General features: G+C 28.2%; 1 protein-coding gene across 1 annotated transcript in view; it reads right to left on the bottom strand.

Moving 5' to 3' along the window:
• Positions 1–1,313: 1,313 nt before the first annotated feature.
• LOC118195509 (sortilin-related receptor-like) overlaps positions 1,314–9,483 on the bottom strand; it is a 195,337-nt gene continuing 187,167 nt past the window's right edge. The window contains exon 41 of the mRNA XM_085813545.1: positions 1,314–6,001. Within this exon, the coding sequence (XP_085669671.1) occupies positions 5,937–6,001 (65 nt within the window). The 3' untranslated portion in view covers positions 1,314–5,936. The remainder of the gene's footprint in view (positions 6,002–9,483) is intronic.

Raw genomic sequence — 9,483 nt, 5'->3', positions numbered from 1 at the left:
CTATAACGGTGTAGGCAGCTTCAAAACATTAAATAGAGCCTCCCAACTTGGAGCTCAAATACACTCAAGATACTCTTGGCGATAAAATTCCCGATACCCTCGATGATAAACTGTTATTCCGCGTACAGGCACGGTTCATATAGCTTTTAACCTGTCTTCGAGAATATTCTAGGGTAAACTGGTAAGTATTTGTTCTAGAATGTTGCATCTATGGGATGGCCAAATGGGCGATTTCGCACCAAAACTGGCAACCCTGTTTTTCGTTCAACTTTATGGCAACCCTAAACCCGCTTTGAGGGGAAGCAATCCTACCTCTGGACATTTCATAACAATATGTTTCTTAAATTATTTAAATTCTTGGGAATTTGAGGATAAATGAAAAATTTTTTTCAATATTTCATGTTTTGATAATTTTTATTAAAAATGTTATTCTAAATTATTATTGTTATTTAAAAAAACAGAAAATTTTAAAATGTCATACACCATGTAAAAATGCATAGTCAATTAATGGGATAATAATAGGATAAATATTCATTCAAAAATTAAATGAATTCCTTGATATATTCTAATAGGATTATGATATTTTTAATTCCCCCCTTGATATATTTTTAAAGGAATTGGAAGTTGTTTTAATTGTTAAAGTAAACAGGCAAGCTGTTATTAAAAAGCAAATTTATAATAAAAGCTTAAATTCTATGGGTGAAGAAAATTATTTGTGGAAATCTGACGGCAAATATGATGCTATCAAATAATAAATAAGATCCACACCATGATGCCACAGCAGTGCTAGAGGATTAAAAGGAGCCGGAAGAATACTTTATTTTAGTTTATGATGACAGACTGTAGATCTTGTCAATGATTTAACATAAGCTAACAATGAAAAGTAATGGTTTTATATGTGAAAATTAATTTTACCATGTTTTGGCAATATGTATGGTGACCAATATTATTTTTCCTTTCACAATATTTTGTATATAATTTTTCTCAATTTTTGCTTCATTTGAAATGAGAAAAACATAATTCATCATTCTAATTCAATATAATCACTATTTCTAAGCAAATGTAAACAGAAGTCACTATGATTTTCTATACTCAGCCTATATGTCAATTAGATGTTTAAAAGATATTTTTAAACTTAAAGCATGGACTTGTATGTCAGATAATATGAAACACATCTAGGATTGTTACTCAAGGAAGTAAAGCCTTTCACCATTTTTATCAAAGACCTTGTATATTTTAATAAGTTAGTCAAATTTTTCGTAAGCATTCAGATCCTATTCAAGAATAAAAGATAAATTATTTGACAGAAAAACTTTGTACAGATAATACAACCTTTATTACAAATGATATTTACATATATATCTCTTTAAATTTCTCTTAATATCAGCATCTCATACACATATCACAATTTCATTGCAAAACTACATAAAACATTCCACATTTAATTAAAAACTAGAATGGCAAGTGTAGTATACAAATTGCAGTATACTTTATTTTTAATGGTAATTTATTTTCCTTGTATGCAAACAAAAAAAAAAAAAAATCTTTTAGCAGACTTTAAGATACTAATGCACATACACTTGCAAGTTGATATGGTGAAAATTAAAACATAAAAGCTACGAGAGGAAAAAAGTATACATTTAAAAATGCTTCTTCAGATCATAAGAATAAAAATAAAATAAAAAAAAGATTGATAAAATTTACTGGCAAAATTGTAAAAAAGTACAACTAAATAAAAAAGTTACAGCCCATGGCCAAGTAAACAACGTTTATTTTTACTGACCAAATTCTTGAATTTGTATATTTTCACACTTTTAAACGTTTAGTTAATATTATGAAAATGAAAATAACAAATATACATTTAAAAAATATACAGACAGGGGGAAAATATACATTTAAAAATACTTTTTCAGAGCCTAAGAATAAAAATAAAACAGATTGACAAAATTTATTGTCAAAATTGTAAAAAAGTAGAACTAAAATTTTTTAATAAGTGAAAATCAGCGACAGCCCATAGCCAAGTAAATAAAATTTATTTTTACTGACCTTGAATTTGTATATTTTCACACTTCTATTCATTTAGTTAATATTATGAAAATGAAAATAAAAGCTAAGAAAGAAAAATATATGCATTTAAAAATGCCTTTTCAGATCATAAGAATAAAAACACGATAAGAAAGATTGATAAAATTTACTGAAAAAATTGTAAAAACAAGAAATAAACAGTTCTTGATTAGCGCAAATCAGTGTGGCCCACGGCAAAGTTAATAAAATTAATTCTTCTTATTACTTCCTAACATCTACTTTCATGTGGGCTACCTTTATAAGAAAATAAACTGAAATCAGAACCACAAGAATTTTGAAATATCTGCTGTTCATAATTCAAGGGGATATTCAAAAGCATTTTCTAAATGAAACAAAATGTGCAGTTTGTCCAAAGATATAAAACTGGCCAACACTGGTATAAATAATACACCTTATTTAATAGTTAATTATTGTAGTTGCTTGTATAATTAAACTGAGCTACTATTTCACTAAACAATATTTTGAAAGATTTCTTGAATAACTCCTTGCAGAATATTTATACCTAATTATGCGCTTTTAAACCAATAAAACTTGTTTTCCGTTTCGACATTTTCAAAACAGCAATTACCAATACACTAAACAGATCATCTGTGACCTTACAACACAATTATTATAGTTCTGAACTATTACAGTTGCTTTAAGTATTATAACATTAAAGCCTCAGCTTTTAAAGTAAAATCTGTTATAGCTGTGTTCCACAGAGTTATATTATGATGTGCTTTTAAGGTTAAAAAGTAGCAACATGCATCAATATCTCTATTTAGATATTACTATTTTCATTGCAGAAACTCTGATTTATGTAAGTATAAGGCTGAAAATACAGGCAAAAATTTTAATACCCTTTTCAAACTGAAATACATACACCATGCATAAATTCATAAAAACTGTACTTTCATGACAGAATTACTTCATTAACTATCAACATAACTAGTAAGCAGTGCTGTAAATTTTAACATCTGAAACCATTCCACTTACAGGCAAGTGGAAAGAGTACATTGATCGTTGTTGCAGGTGCAGATGATTTCGTACAGCCAGTCTCAAAATGCCTTCATGGTACATATACAACAGCTTTTGTGCACAGCATGAGAATGATTCAAAATGCATATTTGAGTTAAAAAAATTCATGACATATAACCTGAGATTTCATGCTGCAACATGAAATCACATAAATATTCTATGAAATTAAATGCATGACAGATACATCAGTCTTAATATGTCAGACTTTTTACATTACGCCAAATAAAGGTTAAGCCAATGCTGTATATACTAATCTAAAACATTTTTAACTACATTTGTTGTTCTGTAAAGTTATTTTTTTCCTGCTAAATGCATATTTTATTTATGTGGAATACTCATATAAGAAAATATACATGTATATAATATATAAATACATGTAAATAATAAATAAAATTATCAGAAAACTAAAGTTAAGCATGTAATACAATGATTACAAGCTTAACTTTAGTTTTCTGATAATTTTATTTATTATTTACACGTATTTTGCATGTTCAAAATGTTTTCTTTTTTTTTTTGTCCCTTTCATCAGAACTAAAGCATAAAATTCTAAGTGTAAAAATAGAATTAATTCGGTGTTTTACCATTTCATAAGTAAAACATTTTTACCTTACACAGAAACATAACTTATTCTAAGACTATGGAGATCGCAAAGATTCATCGTTCATGTCTGTCTCATTTATACGTTCCACATAACTACAATGGGTTACTAAAGCAAAATATTAAACACAATGAAAGTTATTCATAACAGAATTTCAAATGTTCAGTAGTTCATTTATCATGTGCTTTTATACCAAGACAGCATTATCATAAGTAATATTCTTTGTAAAAATTTCCATTTTAATTAAATTCCACTGCGAAAGGAAATGCATATGTGTAACTAACTGAATTTTGATACATTCAAGAGGGGGTGGGGAGGAATTGAAAGGAACAAAAAGCATTTTGGAGACTAATCTAATGCATATCACATTATAACTTCCATATACATTTTTATCACAAAATAAGTAATTTATATTAACAATACAACAAAAAGATGGGAAACTATAAAACTGACACAGTATAAATATATAACACATACATACATATAATTAAAGAAAACTATACAATCCTGAATACAAAACTGAAATTCAAATAAAAATTCCTTTTCCCTTTAGGATTGGGGGAACAGAAGTCCCCCCCTTTTTTGTTTTCCTTTTTTTGAGAAACAAAATAAAACACAATAAAGTTACACAAACTATTCATATTAAACAGTCTTCATTTCTATTTATGTGACTGAAAACATGTTTTTTTTTAATAGAATAAGAAGTGATTAGAAGCAAAATAGTGTAACCCACAAATATAGATGCTTCAGTTTTTTAATGCAGTTAGATACTAAATACATGCTAAATTATTATCTATCTTTATGTTTATGTACTAAACTAATATTACAACATAATCCATTTTTGTGTTCATATTTAATGATTAAACATGCTTAAATATATTAAATAAAGTAACAAACTTATGAATCTAAATTAAATTCTCATACAAATCATTAAATAAACTAATTTGCTCCTGAGCTCATCCTATACATGTATATTTTGTGTATAAATAAAATATAATAAAATATATTAGCATATTTAATCGTGCTTTACAAAAATCTGAAAGCTATTTAGAATTAATCTAAAAGCCATTTACAATAAATTCATAAAATAAACTGAAAATAGAAGTCAGGAAAAATTGGTATTTATAAAAAACCATATAGTTAAAAATTACTGATTACACTTTATGTACATTAAAATTGGTTACGTAAAGAACTAATTAAAAAAAACAAAGCAAGAAAAAATTAAGCACAATATATATAAAAAATGCTCTGTTACACACACACACACACACACAAAAAAAAAAAAAAAAAAAAAAAAAGGTTAGATTTCTGTAATAGCAAAACATTTTTGTAATGATTTCGTAAACAACACGGAAACCAGGAAAAACAGAACAGCAAACTCAACAATAAGCTACGAAATAAACGTTTAAATTTTAAACTATTATCTGTATTCAATAAGAAAAATTACTTTATAAATAATACTCATTGTTATTACTGAAATTTATTTATAACTTCACTGTTGGTTAACATCTTCGACTTTAAAAACTTACATCTAAAATGGAATGCAAAATATTCTACAGAAAAATAAACACAAAATGGTATTTTTTATATTTCAATAAAAAAATTTTAATTAAAAAATCCCAAACAAATGATCAGAGGAAATTATCAAATAAAATATACATAACTTCTAAAATACCGCTTACTTTGATTACTACAAATAAAATCTCTTACAAAAGTAATTGGATATTTTTCAATTTCCAGAAATAATGGCTAAATAATTTCTAATTAGTAAATTGTTTTAGAAATCCCACAAGTATGTTTAAATACATAAGATGATTTTAAAAAATATTATGGAATGTAGAAAAAAAATGAATAATTTATCATATATATATGTATATAACCATATTTGACAATTACGGCAAAAAATTTGAATACAAAATTCAGGTAGATCATACGCAACCATTTACAAGTACACATTCATTTAAAACATTACTAATAAGGAGTTGAGGTAATACACCAAATGCCCATAGCTCCTTTATACTGAATTTCAACATTTTAACAGCTTATTCTACATTAAATGATGCAAACCATACTAAACTGCATGCATACAATGTTCAGTAATGCAATCTGAACTGATGTAACAAAAGAACTTAAGAGTATAATAAACAGGTACAATCAGAAGCTTCAACAAAATATTATAAAATAATCTTGTTTAAAGGAACAATTAAGAAATACTGGGAAATTTTACAAACAATTCTCAAGCTATAACAAGAGGTTCATCATCAGAAAATCCACGAATCATGGGAGACTCCTCTTCCTCATCTACATAAATATAAATAAGATTCTTGACATGACCTAATAATCACCAGTAAAATGAATACAGTAACAATAATCAAAATTATTGTGAATAAGATGACTTAATTAACAATTAACATCTTCACAGCATTATGAAACAACAAATCAAAGTCTCAATCAGCAGTTAATGAAAAAGTTCCTTAAATTTATTTAAGCACTGTCAATAACTATTTTTAACAGTCAACGAAATAATTTTAATACAACTACACAGCCATTTACTTAAGGGATATAGAAATCTCTCATATCAATAATGCTTAAATATTGCATTATTCTGAAGTTTTCATTTGAAGTTCATATAGGTCACTTAAGTTGAAGACCGGTTATTCACAGTCATCATTTCATATTGAACAGTAATAGGGTGTTAGCAGTTAGACGACGATATTTTACAGTACCTCTTAAGATTTTTGTTCTTGTTTAGGTGATTTTGGTGGTGGTGGGGATGGAGAGCGCAAAACAAATACAATTTACAATATCCAGAAAAATCTGATTAACTTCTCTTAATAGTCGACATATTTCCATAATTCTATGTATCAGTCACTTATTTAGAATTACCATAAATTTCTGAATATAAACAAATTCATGTATAAGCTGAAGTATGAATTCAGCCTAAAACTGAAAACCTATGTACTATAAGGCAAATTTACTCACACTAAGAATCGAACAATATAATGTGGGAGCAAGAACAATAATACTTATTGTACTAGATTTTATTTCAGTAAGAATTCATTCAGTGATTGAACATTATTACCTTCTTCAATTGCAACTGCAGCTGAAAAAGCCAAAAGCTCTATAAATAACCAGAAATTCAAACAACTGGTCACCTAACTTAGCAAGATTTATCAGACGAACTGAAGATGAATGTGAAGTCCTCATCCATTTGAAAAATAAGCCAAACATGATTCTCTCATCATTAAAAAAATTTGTATCAGTAATGCTATAGATGAAACAGAAGATAATATTATTTACAGGGTTGACTGTTGATGATGATAACAAATTGGAGGATAATTGGACAGCTGGATTTGCCTAGAGCAGAGAAAGACTTCTTTAGAATTGCTAGAAAATTCCACATTAATGTACATTAGGATTAATTAAAGTAATAACACTTTCTTCAGTTGATTTCAAATATTAATATTTTTCCAATTATTTGTTTTTATGATTAAATTAGTTGTAAATCATCTCGCTTCCAAACTTCATTAGCAGATAATTCTTGACTGAAACATGAAAATGTATACAGTCAAAAGTCGTTAATCCGGACTCGTCGGGACTTCGGCGATTCCGGATTATCGATTTTTCCGGATTATAGATCATCAGTTTAAATCGCGTAAGATGGCATGCAGAAATTCTAAAATTAAAAATATGAAACCATAATTTATGAAATAAAGAACAATTATGATCTAAAGGGTATCAAAATTTACAAAAAAAGCTTAATATTTATTTGTTTACTTTATTAAACATTTCTTTCAATGTAAGTTGTTTAAGTTTCTTCTTTAATGTGATAATACTTTCTCTTTAATTCTATAAACAGACATAATTTTTTATTCACTTTCAAAGTTCCACTGTTCAAGTCCTGTTAATTGCTGTGCCGAGAATACCGACTAACTTGTCAATCGAAATTTTTTCGTTTTCACTAACCTCCCTGTCACATTCTTCATGTCTTCATCCTTTTTTTTCAGCAATTCCACTTTTTGTTTGATGGACATCGAAACATACTTTCGTTTTGTACGATCCTTTGGGAGCTCCAGAATCAAAAATTCTATTTGACATAAGTTCAAGTTTACTTTTATAGTATTGCTCTTACAGTCTGCAAAAAATAATAAGCCGGATCCAATTCGAAAATTAGGGAACAACGCAATCATCAACATTAACTGAAATAGATAATTAGATAATTTTAGCTTACACCGTCTGTTATACATAAAACGCGCACACGAAAACGTATTCTGCGCTTGCGCACACGCAAATGCGCAGTAGTAAGAGGTCTTACGCGCACGCGTAAACACCTATGCGCATGTGTCAATGCAGCGCATGCGCAGAAAGTTTTTAGCTTTGAGGTCCGGATTATAGATCATTCCGAATTATGGGTGTCCAAATTAACGACTTTTGACTGTAATAGTCTATGTGGTTCCCAAAGTGTGAACTGTAATCCAGCAATAGATCACAATAAACATTGTTAAGTCACAAAAGGGTCTGAGTTTTATGTTTGTTTTGTTACATAATCCTACACATTTATTTATAATAATTAATATTCAGATATAGGGAATGATACTCATATCGTTTTCCTCAAGGTATTTTTCTTTTTGATTGGGCTTGATTAATTACAGCTACATTCTGTTGGTTGTGAAATTAAAACAAATAAGTACAGATGTTTAATACTTAAGACTTCTGGACCAAGAAAAAATGATTTTTAGAATTTTTTTGTGAAAAAGAAAGAATTGTATTTTGATAATAGTATCTTGTCTCAGCGTATTTACTGCTTCACACATGTGCTGTATGCATTTTGATAAAGCACGTGGAAGGTCCCAATTCTCAATTTTATTTCAGCACTAAATAAAACACCCTCGTGTTGAAGAAACACAATAATTTATCAGAATAAATATGTAGGATCAATAATTTAGTTGTACATCCACCTTTTTGCTTGAACTAACATTTTACTGAAGTTCACAGCTGATTTTATGCCTACTGAATATTTTCTAACCCTAACATCAGTCTGGTGAATCATTTTTATTATTTTTTGCTTTAATCATCACATGGACTATCAACTCATAGCAACTTGAGAAATGACTGAGGGAGCAATGCTTAAAACAATTTTCAAGTAATATTAGTAACCGAATACCAAACTGGATGTACCCTTTTATGTTGGTGATGAATACAGATTTCTGTCAACTAATCTGTGAAGAGTTGCCAAAGAGAAATTTCATTCCATATCCAAAATAAAATTGCAAATTGTAATATTGTAAATAACATTCATAGACCAAAATATTACATTTAGAGCTGTTTGAATTAATAATTGATTTGTTGTTGAGATAAGCTTAACTATATGATAGAATTTATTTCTTTGGGTCTTGTACAAGCCTTAAGCATATACAGGAAAGAGATGCAACTAAACTAACTAAACTAATATAATTCAGGTTTAACTTTCTCAACAGGTGATAAAAGCACGACAAACTATAGCTAAACGACATGCCTTCAGTCAGCAATCTCATGGTATATTGCTAATAATGTACAGCAGACGTTAGCTAAGCTTTATGATGACAGCAGCAAATTTGAAGGTTTTGGGATATGGCAAACAACAAGTGAATGAAGATGATATAACAGAAGTTTTCCAACATGATCAAGTCCTAATAATGACTACTTACAGCAATAAGAAAGTGACAGAGAGGCTGTTGAGAATTAAAAAAAAATTGTTGACAATTCAAAGGGAATTCTCGACATGGCAATTAGAGAACTTGAAT

The sequence above is a fragment of the Stegodyphus dumicola genome, chromosome 3 (assembly GCF_044657685.1).
Source record: "Stegodyphus dumicola isolate Sdum_Otavi_A_Nest chromosome 3, ASM4465768v1".
Taxonomy (NCBI): domain Eukaryota; kingdom Metazoa; phylum Arthropoda; class Arachnida; order Araneae; family Eresidae; genus Stegodyphus; species Stegodyphus dumicola.
This window is presented reverse-complemented; position numbering and strand designations above follow the sequence as displayed.